Source organism: Rosa chinensis, chromosome 5 (assembly GCF_002994745.2).
Source record: "Rosa chinensis cultivar Old Blush chromosome 5, RchiOBHm-V2, whole genome shotgun sequence".
Classification (NCBI taxonomy): domain Eukaryota; kingdom Viridiplantae; phylum Streptophyta; class Magnoliopsida; order Rosales; family Rosaceae; genus Rosa; species Rosa chinensis.
In genome coordinates, this window is record NC_037092.1 from 11,695,813 (window position 1) to 11,716,438 (window position 20,626).

The 20,626-nt window shown below is 39.7% G+C and overlaps 1 protein-coding gene and 1 long non-coding RNA gene across 2 annotated transcripts; one reads left to right on the plus strand and one right to left on the minus strand.

Annotated features, from left to right (window-relative positions):
• Nucleotides 1-14,943: 14,943 nt before the first annotated feature.
• Nucleotides 14,944-16,022, plus strand: LOC112164595. The gene is made up of 2 exons (XR_002922393.2): nt 14,944-15,476; nt 15,805-16,022. It is a non-coding gene; the product is annotated as an uncharacterized LOC112164595 (long non-coding RNA).
• Nucleotides 16,023-16,253: 231 nt separating this feature from the next.
• Nucleotides 16,254-18,457, minus strand: LOC112203156 (wall-associated receptor kinase 3). Its single transcript, XM_024344165.2, has 2 exons — nt 18,199-18,457; nt 16,254-17,620 (listed from the first exon to the last, which is right to left on the minus strand). The coding sequence occupies exons 1-2, from the start codon at nt 18,272-18,274 to the stop codon at nt 16,413-16,415; spliced, it is 1,284 nt and encodes a 427-aa protein (XP_024199933.2). The 5' UTR covers nt 18,275-18,457; the 3' UTR covers nt 16,254-16,412.
• Nucleotides 18,458-20,626: the final 2,169 nt, after the last annotated feature.

Consider the following 20,626-nt stretch of genomic DNA (forward strand, 5'->3'; position numbering starts at 1 on the left):
TCTTGCTTACTTCAGTGCTCGACGTGCTCTTTCTGCAATCTTCAGATAAGTTTTTGTGTTCATCAAGAAGAAAAAGTTTGATCTACAATTTTACAGAGTAAATTTCTTGCTTTGAAGCTTCGATTTGGTATATGGAAGTATTTAGCTAAATGATTGTGTAGCTGTGAGGATCTTTATAATTCTTGTGGTTTCGAAACCCTAAATCTTGAAGATTGTTAGTCTGAAATCATTTGTGAACTATAATTGCAAAATTGAAATCGTTATCAGTTGGTATTACACTATGAAGTGTCAAAATTTCTAGTTGTTTGAAGGATTGTGAAGATTATTGAATCTCTGCTACTTTGTGAGGTTTCAAAACCTGATATCTACTAGTATTACATAGATATACACTCGATTCCTAGATTGTGTATCATTTCTTAAGCAAGATGACTGCATCCACACCACAAGCCTCTACAATTACCACTCAGACTACTGTGTACCTTCCAAATGTCTTGCTTGATGAATCCAATTATCCTATATGGCTGTTTCGATTAGAATCCTTTCTTAAAGGTCAGAATCTGTATGGATAAGTTGATGGCTCAAATCCATGCCCCACTCAGTTTGTCTCTGCATCCGATGGTTTTGGAAATATAGTATCATTTGAGTATACTAATTGGAAAATACAAGATCAGAGTATTGTGAACATGATAGGTCAAACACTTAGTCCTATGGCCATGTCATGTGCAGTGGGAAGCAAATCTGCACAAGACATGTGGAATAGACTGAAACTCAAGTTTGCTGCACCAAATAGACAAAATATTTTGCAACTCAAGTCTAATTTGCAAAATTTGAAGAAAGGAGGTGATGATATTGAAACTTACATGGATAAGATCAAGGCTGCCAGAGATGCACTTGAAACAGTGGGAGTGTTTGTTGATGATGAGGATATTGTTGTTATAGTGTTGAGAGGTTTGCCTTCAGAATATGCTGCTATCAAGACTGTTATCAGGGCTTAGTTTGTTGCTTGTTCTGTTGGTGAGCTTAAGACATTACTTAGGGCTGCATAGATTAATATAGAAACTGAAGTTCAAGCATCATCAACTTCATCTCTTACAGCAATGATGGCCAAAAATACTATTTCTGTCCCTGCATTTGACAACACTAATTAATGGTGCTTCCACCTCAAGCTCACAGTCTCAAGTTCCTACTATGCCACCTGGCTTTGGTCCTCTATTAACTACTTCACCCAACAACAATATTCACCTGTCATCACAAGCTCCATATGCTTCCATTCCAGCTATACCATATGGTGGCATTCCTCAGATCAATTCATTCTTCATGACTGACCCTAGCCAATCCATGACTGGTTTTTATGTTGGTAGACCTACTGTTTTTTTTGGCAACAACAATGCCAGGTTCAATAACAACACTGGAGGATACAGAGGAAACTCCAATTTTCACAATAGCATGAATAAAGGAAATGCAGGGTTTCATAATACCTTCTTCAGACCAAATGCAGGAAGGACTGGACTCACTTGTGAACTATGTGGCAAACCAGGTCATGGTACCAAAACATGTAGGAGTCTACCAAATTTTCAAACCTCTCAGCAAGACAACTCAAGCATCACTGGATGTCAATATTGTGGTAAACCAAATCACACTGCAGACAGATGTTACTACATTTTTGGCTTCCCTGGTCAGCAACAACAGTCTGCTCCACAACTTCAAACTATGCAAACCATGCAAACTCAACCATCTCAACAGTTTCAAAATGCTCAACAAGGTTTCCAGCAGCAGGGAGTAGCAATGTTTGCTTCATCTTCAAGTAACAATACACCTCAATATTGGTTAGCTGATTCTGGTGCAACTAATCACATGACAAGTGACGTGCAGCTTCTCAACAACCTTGCTCCATATAATGCTACAGATTCTGTGTAGATTGGTGATGGTAAATTTTTAAATATCACCCACATTGGTAACTCATATCTGGGAAAATTGAAACTGAATAATGTGCTTCTTATTCCTGAACTTGCTGCACGTTTACTCTCAATATATTAGTTGTGCAAACAGAACAATTGTTCTATTTGGTTTGATGAGTTTATGTGTGTAATATAGGACAAAGTGCTGGGAAAGGTGCTGTACAAGGGACTGAGTAATCAAGGCCTATATCCAATACCTTTTGATCTGCTACTGATTCTTCAAGAACAAGATGGTACAAATAGCGGTCAGTTCAATCAACAAAATAAATCTACTAACCTTGGAAGAATTGTCAAACATTCTTTGTGGCATCAAAGGTTTGGACATCCTACAAATGAGATAGTTAATAGTATGTTAAATAAGTGCAACATTTCAAGTATACCAGACAAGGACTCTTCGGTTTGTGAAGCCTGTCTTCTTGGAAAATTTCACAAGCTACCTTTTCCTTCATCTCAGTCTAGAAGTCAAGTTCCATTTGAGATTGTTCATTCAGATGTTTGGGGTCCTTCTCCTCATCTTTCTATAGATGGCTACAGATTCTTTGTATTGTTCATAGATGATTGTACTAGGTATACTTGGATTTTTCCAATGAAAAATAAATCTGAAGTACTTAGCTATTTTCAGTCTCTTTGTGCTTTTGTTGGCACTCAATTTTCTACTTCAATTAAATGTTTGAGAAGTGATGGAGGAGGGGATTTATAGGAAATAGATTTAAAGAATTTCTGTGTAAACAAGGCATTACACATCAGATTTCTTGCCCCTACACTCCACAACAGAATGGAACTTCTGAAAGGAAGAATCGACACATTAGAGAGACTGCTATCACTTTATTACAGGATTCTCGTCTTCCTTCAATCTTCTGGTACCATGCATGTGCAATTGCTGTATACTTGATAAATAGGATGCCTACAGCAACATTGGATATGAAATCGCCATTTGAGAAACTCTACTGTAAAGTTCCATCACTAGAATTGCTTAGAGTTTTTGGATGTGCCTGCTATCCACTCATGACTCCTTACAACAGTAACAAGCTTCAACCAAAGACTACAAAGTGTGTGTTCATTGGCTTTGCAGCAGGATACAAGGGTTACATTTGCTATAATATGTCAAGTAAGAAATGTATTATCTCTAGACACGTGTTCTTTGAAGAAGATCAGTTTCCATTTGCAAATTTGCAGACTACTAGCTCTTGCTCTAATATTGCTCAGTCTCACAATTCTCAGCATCTTACAGCACCTGTCCTATTCAGCACCACCTTACATTAGGTACCTATCTCAACCACTGTATATGATCATAATCATCATCATACTAATTCATCATCTCCAGTGTCTGTTGCCACTCAATCTCCTAGCCTCTCACTTGTTTCTGGTCACAATGAAAATGTTCCTCAAAATGCTTCTCCTGTTTCTTTAATTCCACCATCTATTGGTTATGATCAGTCTATCAATCCTGCATTTCATCCTGAGTCTAATACTTCCATCAGTTTTGGAGAAGATACTGGTACTATTACAATTAATACTCAACCAGGCAATGGTTCTGTCTCTGTTCTTTTTTACTGTGCTCCAAATAGTTCCACTGCACAAATCTCCAGCTCTAATATCTTACATCCAATTCAAGGTCTCTCTGAGTCTACAGTCAATGATCATACTATGCTCACCAGAAGTAAGAGAGGAATTCTGAAAAAGAAGTGTTTCTTATCCATCTTGAATAATACATCTTTTGATGATCTACAAACCTCAGAGCCTCAGAATTATAAGTTAGCTATGCAATGTCCAGTTTGGAAAAAAGCAATGCAGGAGGAGTATGATGCCTTAATGAAACAACAGACCTGGACCCTTGTTCCACTGCCTCCAAACAAAAATTTGGTGTCCTGCAAGTGGATTTTTAAGATAAAGCGAAATGCTAATGGTTCAATATCTAGACACAAGGCTCGACTTGTAGCCAGGGGGTTTAGCCAGGAATATGGTGTTGATTATAATGAAACATTCTCTCCTGTGGTAAGACACACTACTGTCAGATTAATTTTGAGCCTAGCTGCATAATCTGGATGGTCTCTACACCAAATGGATGTAAAAAATGCTTTTCTACATAGCCTTCTTAATGAAGAAGTTTATATGACTCAGCCTGGAGGATTTGAAGATATCTCTCAACCTCATCTTGTTTGCAAGCTCGAAAAATCATTATATGGTCTAAAGCAAGCACCAAGGGCTTGGAATGAAAGGTTCACTAATTTCTTGCCTAGTCTTGGCTTCAAATGTTCATATGCTGATCCATCATTATTTGTCAAGACATCAAGCAGTTCCAAAGCCTACCTTCTGTTGTATGTGGATGATATAATTCTTACTGGTAATTGTGAAGTTCTTATCTCTGAAATCAAGTTGGCTTTACAGGCTGAATTTGATATGAAAGACTTGGGTAGACTTCATTATTTTCTAGGTCTTGAAATAAACTACACTTCTGATGGCTTCTTTGTCTCTTAACACAAGTATGCTATGAGCTGATTCATAAAGCTGGATTGGATGATTGTCACACACATCTAACTCCTTGTCAATCTGGTGTGAAGTTGTATAAAGATGGCAGTCCTCCTTTGAATGCAACAGATATTCCATACTTTAGAAGCTTAGTGGGTTGTCTGTAGTATCTCACTTTCACAAGACCTGATATAGCCTATAGTGTCAATTCTGTATGTCAATTTTTATACTCTCCAACTGAGGCTCATATGTTGGCTACCAAAAGGATTCTTCGATATGTCAAAGGCACAATCAATCATGGCATTTATTTCAGGAGGGGTTTTCAACAGCTACAACAGTTTCATCTTCAAGCTTACTGCGATGTTGATTGGGCAGGTGATCCCAATGATAGGAAATCTACGACTGGTTTTGTCATTTTGCTCAATCATTCTCCTATTTCCTGGTGTAGTAAAAAGCAAACAGCTGTGTCTCGCTCCTCAACTGAAGCTGAATATCGAAGCATGACAGACACCACATCTGAACTTCAGTGGCTACAACACTTACTTCATGATCTTCACGTTGAGCTCCATAGCATTCCAACTCTTCATTGTGACAACATCTCTGCTCTAGCTCTGGCCACTAATTCTGTTTATCATTCTAAGCTAAAACATATTGAAGTTGATGTTCATTTTACCAGAGACAAAGTTAAAGCTGGTTCTCTTCGTTTACAGTTTGTCACTTCCAAGGAACAGCTTGCTGATTTGTTTACCAAGGGCTTGTGTTCTCCTCAACATCTCCACTTGTACTCCAGCTTGTTGTCTGCTCCCATCCATCAAGCTGAGGAGGGGTGTTAACAAAGAAGATTAGTTTTTCTGTTAATTAGGGTTAATTGTTACTTAGTTTGTTATTTGCATGCTTATGTGATTAAGTGGCCTACAGCTGTTTTACACGTGTCACAATTTTACTCACTTGTTCACTTGTATAAATAGCTGTACTCTCTCTTGCTTCGAGTTAGTTGAAACAGAATCACAGTAATAGAAAAATCTCTCTTCATTTCTTCTCTCATTTTCTCTCTAGCTGTTACCTCAAGAACCCTAGCTTTCACATATAACTTACTGTGGCAGAACAAAGCAACCTGTACAAATAGTTCCATCAATTATTTGCTTGTATTGATGTCTAATTATTACACTTGATTATAATGGGATGGCAATCTATTCAGTATCTGCACTTATGTGGAAAGGGGATCGAGTGTTGGGTATATTCTTTTGGAGAGTGCATGCTTAAAAATCCATAAATTATGGAGAAGACCAGGTTAACCTTGTATATATATACACATACACACAGAGAGCTTCCTCTCTAGACTACTAAATTTCTAATCGATCTATATGCTGTGCTAGGCAGGGGCGGATCCAGAAATTTTTTTTAGGTAAGGCAAGTCAATGGCAGGAGGGGAAGGGAGGAAAATTAGAGAAAAGTTGCAGATTTTGGAGGCAATTGTGAAGATTTTGCCTTGGTCTTGCCCTGTTTTTGTCTTGATTTTGCCTAATTTCTGTCATTTTCTTCCCCAATTCACCTTGTTTTGCCCTATTTTTCCATTTTCACATCCCTTGCCTACACCAAATCAATGTAAAATCAAAAATCCAGTCTAGGCAAGTGCCCAAGCTGGGCTCTATGTGGATCCGCCCCTGGTGCTGGGTCATCCCTTCTATATCGGAGTACTAGTCATTAGCGTCCCAAGTCAAGCACGAGTGGTTGCATATATCGTTATTTAACTAAGATCTAGTCCATTCCAAGCTTAATTTGAAAACATAATTCATATAATCATGTTTTTCTACTTTGCACTATTAAAATAAGCCTCATAGGATACATATTTTTTTCTGTATCTTTTGCTTTAAAGAATATGGATAACTGTATCAAAAACTCATTAGATACGGTGCAGTCACGGAATGAAAATGTGTATTCTCTATTGGGGGTTCTACTTTCTAGTAATCAAAGGATACAGATTTCATTTCCGTATCTCTCCAATAATATGGGTCCCGTCATATTTATTTTTATTCTTATTAATTCTTTTTTATTGGAATAATAATTCTGTTTTTTTTCTTGAAAATTAATATTAATTATTTTCTATTTTCAGAATATTGTTATTTCTTTTTTATCTTTTTGTCATCTTATTATTTGTTCACCACCGTAATTATTTGTATTTGTAGTCTGAACCGTATTTTTTTAGAACTACACGTAGAATAGCAAATGGGAGATCCCAGATCTTGTTGCCAATCTCGCTGCTGGCTCCAGCAACCAAATACTCCCCTAAGGCCCACCATATATACCTTCTCTCTCTCTCTCTCTCTCTCTCTCTCTCTCTCTCTCTCTCTCTCTCTCTCTCTCTCTCTCTCTCTCTCTCTCTCTCTCTCTCTCTCTGTTTTCTCTTCATCTTTGTGCAAATCCATATCAAGAAACTGAGTCGTGGAAGTGCCCTACCCTAAACCTAAAAGTGCCCTACACATCGCCACCACGATCGACTCAAAAATTACGAACCCTCCGCTGCTTCACGCCTTCACCGCCTTAAGAAAATGGTCAAATCCCAAAACATGCCGACCCACCGAGATGACGTTGATTGCCGATTTGATATCCCCATAGACATAAATACAACCTGAAGTCAGAATTTATGTGTGTCTTTTACTTGACCGGTAATGTACCTTGGGTTGATATGTTCTGTTCTTGTAATTTTGCTGAATTCTAGGTCCTAGCTGTTAGGCTTTTAGTTTCATTCTCTGAGCTGGCTACTCAAGCATAGTTTTACTTTGTCTCTAAACTCTTCCATTTTAGTTGTTTGTTCACTTGTTGCCTTCTCAATCTGCAGCAAAAGCCTTTTTATTTTTTTCCTACTTCTTGTCCATCACCACCAGAGGTTCAGACAAGCCAAGCTAGAATAATTAAGGCATATACATCCCAATTTTATTAAACTTTGAACTCTAATATATCCCTCTGTATGTTAATTTCCACTTGAAGGTATGATCGATAGTGATTAATTTTGCATTTGCAATTTGAAAATCTGAAGTTCACTAGAGAAGCTAACAACCAATTGCATTCAAAGCTCTGCGTATTTTGGTGACTGAAAAACATAAAGCAACTGAAGGCCTAACAATTGACCAAATTTTTCACGGTCCCAACAAAATATCAATACCAGAGCCCTAAACTGAAGACACTTCTACTACAGAAATTATCTCAGCATCGCCTAAAAGGCCTATTGGCCGTGCCTTTGATTAAGACCGATAAATATTGTTTTAGCATACTGATATCTAGCTAGATCTACATTACAAACACTGCATCAATGTTAACGAGTCAAATGACTATCGCCCATCAGCATATGAACACATTGACATGTCTATTCGCATGCTAGACCCACTGGCAGTACCAGGACCACCACCAGCATCAACATTCACAGAGTAATCCTTGGAAGTATTAGGTGATCCGAGCAAGTGCTTAGTCTCTTCTGGAAAGTAATGATCTGCAGAACCCCATGGATGCTTTGTCATAATCATTCCTTCTAGCTCCACGGCTACTTCTCTCATGGTAGGCCTTTCTTCCCCTTTTACCCTCAAACATCTTCTTGCAAGTTTGGCCACATTTTTCGCCATCTCAATATTTCCTTCATTCACTATCTCATCATCAAGCACTTGATTTAAGCAATCTTTTTCCATGGAAGCAACAAAGATGCTTGCTAAGAATTTATCTTTAGAAACTGCCACTTTGCTTGTTAAAAGCTCAGCCAAGAGAACCCCAAAGCTGTAAACGTCACTCTTTTCTGTTAGTTGGTTTGATTGCAGATATTCAGGGTCCAGGTTGTTGAAGGAATATCGATTTAGTGTGCCTTATCAAACTAGGAGTAGCAATAGGAGAGAAGGTTCTAGATTTCCCAATCCTACACGGATTGGTATTCCTTGTAACATTAGAACTAGTACTTTGTAATCCCTATATATAGGGCTCCTATTCTCAATAATATGACACACAATTCTCTCATCAATCTCTCTCAATACACATATCCTTAAACACGTTATCAGCACGACTCTAACCACAAAACAGAAAACCAAAACTCATTCACAAAGCAGCCCCTAGCCCGAGCTAGCCGAGCCTTCGCTGCAGCCCGCGCGCCCGTGCGCTTGCAACCTTGCACAGCAGCCCCTGCTGCCCCCCTTCCTGCAGCCCTGCGTTCCAACCTGCTGCCATCGAAGCATCACTGCTGCGCAAACAAGCCAACGCACACCCACTGCATCTTTTTCCCGTTCCTGTGCACATCCGTCTTCTTGAAAGCCTCGAAACGTCTAGTTCGGAAGCTCAGATCGAAAAACTTTCTTCATCAAAGTTGTTCGTCTCTGTCTCTTCCATCTAAACACCGAATTTCAGCCTTATCGGAGTTATATTGAGATCTGTACACCAATCGAAGTACAAGCTGTTCAGAACAGAATCTGCTCCGAATTTTTCAACAAGTAAGTATTCAAAAGAGTAAGTTTTGAAGTTCCTATAATTCGAAATTTAAATATTTCTTCTTTTCTCGGGACTTGAAAACCTCCCTTCTTCTACATCCCACCTTTCTTATAACGTGGGTTCGATTCTTGAAAAGCGGAATCGTGGGGATTCACGCAATTAACGAACTAAGAGCGTTCGTAAGACTTCGGACTAAGAGCGTCCGTAAGCATCGATTTAACGAACTAAGAGCGTTCGTAAGCTACGGACTAAGAGCGTTCGTGAGCATAGATTTTGACCATTTAAACATCATTGTTTCGGTCTAATCCAAATATTCTTGGAAATCGATTTCTTGGTAGCATTAAGGCTCAGAAATCTTATATTAGTTTTCGTGGAAGCATTGACTCCGAAACTAATACGTTCTTGCTTTCCTTTCAGGATGTAAGACTTGAACGAGCTCGATTTTACTCCATTGGATTCAACGGGCACAGGATATTTATTTGCCTACAATCCAAGAGCCCTGTTCTAAAGGAACCGCTCAAGACTCACAAACTGAGATAGAAAATTCCAGGGCATTTACCCTGATGAAGAGCCACATGAAGATGGCCCTCCAGTTTGAGTACATGAATGAGGATAACGCTAACAACCTTTGGGTTGCGCCTAGTGAACGTTTTAGTAACATTCACAACTTTCCGAACATAGAAGCACGATGGAATAATATCTGCTTCACTATAACTTTGAAAGAGTTATGAAATATTGTTCGGAGGCTCTCTGCATCATATTATTTATGCATGCTTGTGGAAAAACACAAAATAACAAATTGATTGAGAAAACCCTAACATGACCATAGGAGTCATGACGTTGAGGGTATAGGGTTGGACACCATGGCGCCATTTTTGGCCATGATTGCACTATTCCAACGCCATTGGTTCTAGGGACCATATGTATTGTGTCAATACACCTCAATCAAGAGAGCATCCTCTTCATGATATTTTATGGAGTACCTGATCAATGGTAATACATCGAGCTATAAAAGACTTTAAATCTGGCGATGAAGATAGAATGCCGCAGATTTTTATTTAGAATAGTCTTTTAATTTCCAAGAATTATGTAATGGCAATTATGCCTTAATCAATAAAATGACTTATTGGATTATCTCTTTTCTTCTAGGCGTACTCAATTAAGTATGATGTCTAGGAAAGTAATTGAGATTAGTGGTACTTAAGAGAGCTTTGCTCCACCGACATCTCTCTCTACTTCCCTGGTCATATTTAATTGGAATTACCGAACGAATTGAGTGACTACAATTTGTCTAATGTTTGATTTTTCTTTGGATTAGATTATGGTCACGAAACTTTGATGTAATCATTGGCTATTATTAATAAAGTATCGATTTATTTTATCTCATGTCATGGACATATTTTTTGAACTTTATTACTTCAAATATATAAGAGCCAATGGTTTTCATGCGGAAACGCATTGTGAGAATGGACAAGAGTTCCTTTGCATCACCTCTAATGACTACGGACGTAAAAGAGTCTTAGAGAAACTTATGTGTCGATCTAGTGGGTTGTATGCAACCACTATTCGCATAATTGAATCCAATCATGTTATGAGAGATGATTTATGGGATTCTGACACATATAGGCTTTGGCATGACCGTCTGGGACACCTAGGTCGTGATATGATGATCCGTATATTAAAGACTTCACACGGACATCCATTCTTCAGAACGAAGAGAAGTAAAAACCAAAAATTGGTTCGAGGAGATGCACCTGCGCCTCACGGCGCCAAGACTGTGCAAGACCGGCCACTTAGGGCCGGCGCCGTCTACCCCCTACGGCAACAACATGGCATTGACGCCATGGATCATTGTTTGACTCCTCCTTCTACTTCTAAAGTCAATTGTGACTTCATGGCTAAACCAAAATCCTCATTGGTTGTCTCTAAAGCCCATCATTCGTTCTGCAAAGCCTGCTCTTTAGCAAAATTAGGATCGAGACCATCCTATGCAAAGGACACTAAAGAAAATATACCATTCTTGCAAAGAATCCACGGTGATATTTGTGGACCTATTCAACCACCATGCGGACCATTTAGATATTTTATGGTGTTGGTTGATGCATCGACACGCTGGTCACATGTCATGCTATTGTCCGCAAGGAACGCTGCATTTGCTAAACTCCTAGCACAAATAATTAAGTTAAGGGATCACCACCCTGATCATCCTATTAAGTCTATAAGGTTAGACAATGCTGGGGAGTTTACATCAAAGACTTTTGATGATTATTGCATGTCCATTGGGATAGAAGTTGAACATCCAGTTCCTCATGTTCACACCCAAAATGGTCTCGCAGAAGCCGCCATTAAACGACTACAAATGGTCGCTAGGGCATTGGTAATGCGCACCAATCTCCCTATTTCTGCTTGGGGCTATGCAATATTGCATGCAGCTGTGCTTCTTCGTCTGAGGCCCACTGCCACTCAACCCTTTTCTGCGTCCCAGATGGTGACTGGGTATGAGCCTAATGTCTCACACTTACGCATATTTGGGTGTGCAGTTTATGTGCCTATTGCGCCGCCACAGCGCACCAACATGGGTCCTCAACGACGATTAGGCATTTATGTTGGATATGATTCTCCAACCATTGTCCGCTATTTAGAACCCTTGACAGGCGATCTCTTTACCGCAAGATTTGCGGATTGTCACTTCGATGAGACAATCTTCCCGTCGTTAGGGGGAGATAAGAACATAAATGTTCAACAGGAACGACAGGAATTGTCGTGGTCTGTCCCCACTCTGTCTCATCTTGATCCCCGAACCGCACAGTCCGAAATTGAAGTGGGAGAATTCTCGATCTTCAGAACGTAGCAGAATCGATGCCTGATGCGTTTTCTGATATCGCTAAAGTGACGAGATCACACATACCTGCTGCAAATGTGCCTGCAAGGATTGATGTCCCTAAAATTAGAGGACATGACGCCACCTCAAGGGCACTTGAGCATGGCGCCAACGTCCACAGTGGTAGTGACGTTGTGGCTAGGCCCACGGCTCCTGCCAGGAAGCGCGGGAGGCCAATAGGTTCGATGGATTCTCGCCCAAGAAAGAAAGCGAGTTTGGCACAAAATAATCCATTAATCATCGATGTAAATAATCCATCTCATGAGAACATTCCGGATTATGGTTATGTCCAAGAGACATCATTGGGGGATGCTCCAATGTCAAAACCAACTCCAGAGAATAGAGAGATCTCCATAAATTACACTAGTGTACATGAGATGATGGATAGAAATTCTATGGCGATTGATGATGCATTTGCATATCATATTGCAAAAGGAATCATAGAATATGATGATATCGAATCTCGCTATGTCGAAGAATGTCAACGAAGAGCGGATTGGCCTAAATGGAAAGATGCGATCCAGGCTGAATTGGATTCACTAGCAAAGAGACAGGTATTTGGGCCTATAACGCAGACACCCCCAGATGTAAAACCTGTTGGCCATAAATGGGTCTTTGTTAGAAATCGTAATGAGAAAAATGAGGTGGTTAGATATAAAGCCCGCTTCGTGGCGCAAGGTTTCTCACAACGCCCTGGAATCGACTACGAGGAGACATATTCTCTCGTAATGGACGTTATAACGTTCCGCTACCTTGTCAGTTTGGTAGTTTCGGAAAAACTTGACATGCAGCTTATGGATGTGGTTACAGCATATCTCTATGGGGATCTAGATTCAGAGATATATATGAAGGTTCCAGATGGACTTCAATTATCCAAATCAAGTGGCTCTAAACCACGGAGCGCGTTTTCAATAAGATTAAAACGCTCACTATATGGATTAAAACAATCCGGACGGATGTGGTATAACCGTCTAAGTGACTACTTGATTGGGAAGGGATATATTAATAATGAAATATGCCCATGCGTGTTCATTAAAAGAACAAGTTCTGGATTTGCAATCGTAGCAGTTTATGTTGATGACATGAACCTAATTGGAACTCTAGATGAGTTAAAGGAAACTGCTCAATATTTGAAATCCGAATTTGAGATGAAAGATCTTGGGAAAACACGGTTTTGTCTCGGTTTAGAACTCGAGCACCATAGTGATGGCATTTTGATCCATCAGTCTGCATATACTCAGAAAATCTTAAGGCGCTTTAATGAAGATAAAGCAAAGCCTGTGAGTACTCCCATGATCGGTCGTAGTCTTGAGCTAGGAAGAGATCCGTTTCGTCCAAAGGATGAGGACGAAGAGCTATTAGAGGCAGAAGTGCCCTATTTAAGTGCAATAGGCGCATTATTGTACTTAGCTCAATGCACAAGACCAGACATCTCATTCGCAGTGAACTTGTTAGCTAGACATAGCTCTGCGCCTACACGTCGCCATTGGATTGGTGTAAAGACAATCTTTCGGTACCTAAGAGGTACGATTGATATGGGCCTATTTTATCCCTACAGAGAGAAGGGGAATGACGGAAGAATGGGATCGGACCCCATTAGGCATGGAGCCACAGTCCACCATGACAAGGTGGCCGGCCATGTTGCCGCCAACGCCGTCATCACCACCAGGGGTGGCCGACCTCACCCTATCCCCCTTCATCAAACGACAATGATGTCTTAATGGGTTTTGCTGATGCAGGGTACCTCTCTGACCCTCACAAAGGTCGCTCCCAAACGGGTTATGTCTTTACCATGGGAAGCACTGCGATATCTTGGAGGTCTACGAAACAGACCCTTGTTGCTACTTCCTCAAATCATGCAGAGATTATTGCTCTACATGAAGCCGTACATGAATGTATATGGCTAAGGTCTATAATTAGACATATCCGAGGAAGTTGTGGTTTGAACTCTACCACAGATGAACCTACATGCATTTATGAGGATAATGCAGCTTATATTGAACAAATGAAGTTAGGTTTCATCAAGGGCGACAACACCAAGCATATATCGCCTAAGTTCTTCTATAATCAGCAACAACAATCACTTCTAAAGATTGAAGTGAATCAAATCCGATCAGAGGATAATGTAGCGGACTTATTCACTAAGTCGCTACCTAAATCCACATTCGAGAAACATGTGAAGAGCATCGGATTAAGAAAGTTATCCGAACTCCCACGATTGTAGCAATCAGGGGGAGATATCAACATCAGGGGGAGTTATGATGTCTACATGTTCGATCTCGAAGAGTGAAGGACGTGTTGTGCTCTTTTTGTCCTTCGACCAGGGTTATTTTTATCCCACAGGGTTTTTGTTACCTGGCAAGGTTTTTAACGAGGCAACGGATGAAGCGTCACCACCAAGTTTGAGCGGCACAAAGGGGAGTGTTGAAGGAATATCGATTTAGTGTGCCTTATCAAACTAGGAGTAGCAATAGGAGAGAAGGTTCTAGATTTCCCAATCCTACACGGATTGGTATTCCTTGTAACATTAGAACTAGTACTTTGTAATCCCTATATATAGGGCTCCTATTCTCAATAATATGACACACAATTCTCTCATCAATCTCTCTCAATACACATATCCTTAAACACAGGTATCCTATTGTCCCAACTCCCAAGCACTACAGTTTGTATTCCAGCTTCACCTGAAGAAACCAATCGTGAAGCTCCAAAGTCTGACACTTTTACCGTATATTTATCATCTAACAGAATATTCGCTGCTTTGACATCTCAATGTATGATTGGTGTGGAAATTGAGGAGTGTAAATGGGCTAGTGCCTCTGCTGCTTCAGCTGCTATCTTCATTCGTAATTCAAATGAGAGTGATGATCTTTTCTTATGAATGTGCTCATGAACAGTGCCATGGGTGATGAACTCGTGTACAAGTATAGGCACTTCTGTTTCTAAACAACAACCTAAAAGCTTCACAACATTTTTGTGGTTGATTTGAGAAAGAATGATTACCTCGTTGACAAATTGCTCACAAGGTTTGGAGCCTTGCACTCATCAATATCTGAAATGGAAGATAGGAAAGGAATATATCACAAATCAATTAATTAGCTGAATGCTTGAGTATGTAAACTAAAAATTGCAATGTTGCATATATATTAGCTGAATGCTTGAGTATGTAAACTAAAAATTAAAGATCACCTTGGCAACCATCTGGATGGTAGGGGTTTCCTTCGTAACCAGGCAAGCATTGGCACAAGTAACCTATGGACCCATTGTCAGGCCTGTTGAAGCACCTGCTTTTAGCCTTGCAAGCGAAATCCTTCCTCTTTTGAGCTTCATCACAGGGGTCTTTCTCTTTCCCAATTGCCCAATTAGCAATCCAGTGGAATCTGTTCAGTGTTGTTCAATTCATCAAAACTCGCACAGGAGAAATTGAAATGGCCTTGCTCTGCAATGAAGGCGTAGCCGCAGGGGTTAAAGTTCCATATACCCGAATGATTATTGAAGCTGGGGATTGTACACCCAACTCCGGAGCAAGAGTTATCGACATTGCCAAGCCTTTTGCATAGGGACATACACCCGGTAGTGAACTCTTCTTCCCCAGTACGAACAGAGACTGCTTCTGAAATCTCCTTAACAAACAAGCAGGAGACCACAACCGTCGTCCTTTCCTCTCCTCCTCTCCATGTCTCGGCGTCTCCTTAGAGAAAAAGGTTTGTACTTTCTATTTTGCTGATTCTGTTTCAGTACGTGGATAGAAAATTTTCCCATCCCTGACTAAAATTGCAGTTTGCAATTGGGTTTCTTTTTAATTTGGCAAGAATTAATTCAAAGCTTTCTGATTAAATGCAAGCAATTGTTTGCTTTCTCGTTGGTCTATAATGTCCATTTGGATTACATGAAAGTCCATTTCTTTGAATTCTCCATTAGATTGAATACAAAGAGGGAAACTCAGAAACTTTAGAATTTATAAATTGCATGTAATGCCATCTTGGTTGTCAAAAAGATGATATTTTTTTGACAGGGATTACCTTGGGGCAGTTTGCAGGCTCAGAAAGATCGCAGTCATCTGGGTGCTACTTACATATGAGCTTTGCTTCCAATAAAATGTGTCCCAATTCGAGTGGCAACGAGATCTGTAAGTCCTTCACTATCACTGGCTAGAAACTATGTTGAGTGACTTAAGTCTACTGTTTCATAGGAATTGCTGCTTGTGATGAAAGAAATCTTTTAATGCGAGGTGTTTGTTTATAATCTTATACACTGTGTGCTATGCCTTATTGCTTGCATATGTGCTTTGCTACCAATAAAATGTGTCCCAATTCAAGTGGCAACGATCTGTAAGTGCTTCACTATCACTAGAAACTATGTTTGTTGCCTTGATTCTGCTGATTCATATGAATTCCAGCTTGAGATGAAAGAAATGTTTTGTTGTACGGAGTTTGTTTGAAATCTTAATTCCTGTAGTGTACACTGCTATATATGCACCAAGTACAAAACCAGGGAATGAAAACGCAGGGTGACACTTAACTTACATTTCACATTACAGTGTGCTTACATATGATTTTATTGTATGGAGACTGCTTTAATTCAAAAAACCATTCCTAAATAATACATAATAAATACACAAGGAGCAACACGCCAATCCACTATCGTCCATCACCATAAGGCATTAACATTTGTATTTGCATGCTGTCATACCCTGTACCAGTAGTTAAACCACTAGAACTACCACCACCTCCTCTAACATCCAAAACATAAGCATCTGAATCAAGTAACCCAAGCAAGTACTCATTTTCCTCTGGACAGAAACCAACATTAGTTCCCCATGGGTGCTTTGCTGTAATCCTCATTCCCTCTAGCTCCATTGCTACTTCTTTCATGGTAGGCCTTTCCTCCCCTTTTACCCTCAAGCATCTTTTTGCAAGACTGGCCACATTCTTTACTGACTCAATGTTTCCCTCGTTCACAATGTCATCATCAAGAATTGGATTCAAGCAATCTTCATCCACGGAAGAAATAAAGATGCTTGTTAAGCATCTGTCCTTAGAAAGTGCCATTTTGCTTGTTAGTAGCTCCACTAGGACAACACCAAAGTTGTAGATGTCACTCTTTTCTGTTAGTTGGTTCGATTGCAGATATTCAGGGTCTAGGTAACCGAATGTCCCTAGCACTAAAGTTTGTATTTCAGTTTGACCTGATGGAATCAATCTTGAAGCTCCAAAGTCTGATATTTTTGCTGTATAAGCATCATCTAAGAGTATATTTTCTGCTTTCACATCTCGATGTATGATTGGATTTGAAGTTGAGGAGTGTAAGTATGCCAGTGCTTCTACCGTTTCAACTGCTATCTTCATTCGTAATTCAAATGACAGTGACGATCTTTTTTTATGAATATGCTCATAAAGAGTTCCATGGGTGATGAACTCATACACTAGTAAAGGCACTTCTGTCTCTAAACAACAACCTAGTAGCTTCACCAAATTTCTGTGGTTTATTTGAGAAAGAACAATCACCTTGTTAACAAATTGATCACTTTGGGTTGGGGCACCACCTTTTGACTTCTTTATGGCCACCACTTTGTCATCTGGTAGTATTCCTTTGTAAACTGTTCCATAGCCTCCTTCTCCAAGGATTCTACTCTCGTGGTAATTGTTTGTTGCCTTCTCAAGTTCTTCTGTGGAAAAGATTTTTGTTGTCTCCACAGTGCCTCCATGACTAGCAAGTTGTTGTAGTAACGATAAGCCACCATTCTCTTTGAAGTACTTTTCTTTGAGTTTAGTGTATTGTCTTCTCTTTATCCCGCAACATATCCACGAAATCCCCACAAAAAAAATCAATAAGCCTATACTTACACCTGCATGTAATTGAAATCACGGCCAAATTAGATTTAATATTTTGTCTGTGTAGTATACTTTAAATAGACATAAAGATAGTTTATCTTCTTGTTTTAGTATTTTCTGTCTGGTTTAGCTGGGCTTTGCCTATTGAGCTTAGGATTTGTCGGTTTTACCTTCCCCTTTTGTTAAAAGTTAAAATTCTGTTTTTTCTAGTGGAATATGTTCTTGACAAAAGAAAGACTCTGGTTTCTAGCTATTTGAGCAGAAATGTTTTTCACAGTAGGTCCCCTCTTCTCTCTCTCTCTCTCTCTCTCTCTCTCTCTCTCTCTCTCTGTTAAAACGTTCAACCGTATATTGGTTAAAAATGGTTGGTACTGAAATTGGAGAGAAATTTATGAAAGAAAGTGACTGAAATTGGAGAAAGTGTGTACCTCATAGCAGTTTTATCCTATGTACTGTCTTTTTTTAAGAAAAAATTTATGGAAATTCTGGGCTACGATTCAAATTAGCTTAAGGTTACTAAGTTTGGATGCATAGTTACTGTTGAATGAGTTTGTGTTTGAATTCTAGGATAGAGGCATGTATGTATACTTACTCAATGAAATAATAAGCAGGAGAGTCATCTTTGAGTTATTTTTGGGATTCTCTTTGATGCAACTCTTGTCATTCATGCTGTCGATCTTGTATCCTTTTGAGCACAAACAAGTGTAACTTCCCGCCAAATTTTTGCACTCTCCGTGGTTGCAGAGATTTGGATCCTTGCACTCATCAATATCTGAAAACAAATGAAAACACACATATACCAGATTGGTTGATCAGGTCATTCAGGTTAAATGGCAATTTGAGCTTTATTTCCCATTTGTTGTGTATATGTAAAGATCACCTTGGCACCCATCTGGGTGGTATGGGTTCCCTTCATAACCTTCCAAGCACCGGCAAATGTAACCATTCCTATTTGTGGGATTCAGACACTTGCTATTTTGCTTGCATACGAAATCCTGCCTTATTTGAGCCACATCACATGGGTCTGGCTCGTCCCCAATTGCCCAATTAAGAACCATTGGAAGCCGTGTAGTGCTGTTCAGTTGTCGAAAACTTGTGTTCCCGGAGAACTTGAACTGTGTCTTTTCAACAATGAATGTAAAGCTGCAAGGGTTAAAGTCCCATATACCTGAATGATTGCTATAGCTATCCAGTGTCACAGTACGGTTATGCAGTCCGCTAGGAATGTTTGTTTGGCAACACCCAACCCCGGAGCAAGAATTTCTGATCAACGCTTTCTAGGCTGTTACATACTGACATGCACCCAGTTATGGACCAAAATGTGCCTCGAAATCCTTTGAAAATTGCGTGAGTGTCACAACCAACGGCAATGAATTTGTTTTTGGTATCAGAGATGGTGCAAGGAGAAGGCAGCCGTAGCACAGGGCTGTTCCTTCTGGTTCTCAGAGCTGAGGAACTATAGCAATCTCGAGCTATCAAATTTTATATTTGCAACTCTTCCGCAGCAAGGGATATGTTGGTAATGATGACAGTGCCATTTTTGGCCAAATATGCTACTGGGGGATCGGTTGCTTGGCTACAATTGACAAAGAAGGCATTTCCTCAGTAACAACTTTCGGCCATGCCAAATGGGTAAGGACTGGAAGATTACCACATTTGTCAGGGCAGTTAGGCAGCAATTGAGGTGCTGCTGCTGTTGTTGATACAATCAGTACTCCGATGATTACGAATGAGAGTTGGATGATGAGCAAGATACCCTGCAAGGCCGCCATGATACCACTCGCAGATGAAAGCTGGAAAATAATGTATTGCTTGCGAGGAAAGTAAATTCAAGCAAGGTCCTTTTGTAGGCATATGGAAGGATGACTTGGTAGTATCCATGCAGCTAATGGAAGTCTTCTACCTCGTACCACTGATTTGTCTGTGTACACAGCAATATCCTGTTATTTCCAAGAAGCAAATACAACAGGACAGGACGAACTTGGTAAAGGATGAATCAATAGGGACGGCGAGACACTAGCAACCAACTTTAATAAATAGATACAGGTTGTGCAGAACCAGCATACATGTATGCGTGGTAAATTGGTTCCAACATCAGTCAGGTATTGCTTCTTATGAGAGCAACAAGTTTATGATCTTACTGATTTCTAGAAAATCAAGGTTTTAAATTGTCACGCCCCAGATTTTTTTTATAACAACTCAAATCTGAAACATGAATTAAACAACTTAAACAAATAAACGTTCTGAATTTTTTTCCATAAACAACCACACCACACGCCACTCAAATTCCAAACCTCGAAAACCTCGAGTTAATTATTACAACACACTCTCTCCAATTTAAATGTAAGCTCAAATGAGCATAACACACCTCACAAAAGAAATTCAGATTAACACAACACAGCTACTCTACGCAGCTCGATCACCTTCCTGATTCTCCTGACCTGTAGGATTACCCGCTACACTGTTTGAATAGTGTACCGGGATTGCAACAACACAAAACTCGGTAAGCTTTTTGCAAAGCTCGTATGAGTAAACAAGAATGAACGGTTGATTTATTAAATCATATTTCTTTCAACTCAAGTAAACAACCAACAATCTCAACATCCACAAAGAAATCCACAATCCCAAAATCAGTCACTAAAATCATCTACTCTAAGGCCATGTTTGTTTCCTAGAATCTGGGCATTGGGAAAGGAAAGTGTTTCCTTTCCTGCCTTTGGGATAGCCAAGGAAGGGAAATTGGTTCCCAAAGGAAAGGAAAAAGTCAAGGCCAATTTGATACCCGAACTCTCAAAAGTATCAATGTGATGCTCAAAGTTGTATTTTGACATCAACGTGATACTTCCGTCAAAAATCTCTAACGGCTCCGTTTGTTTGCTGACGTGGCAAGCACGTGGCCCCCCCAAAAAAAAGTGCAATGACCAATTTACCCTTTTTTTTGTTAATTCATTTTTTTTTCTTTTCATTTCTTTTTCTTCTTCTTCTTCTTCTAGGATCGATCGCTCTCTCTCTCTCTTCCT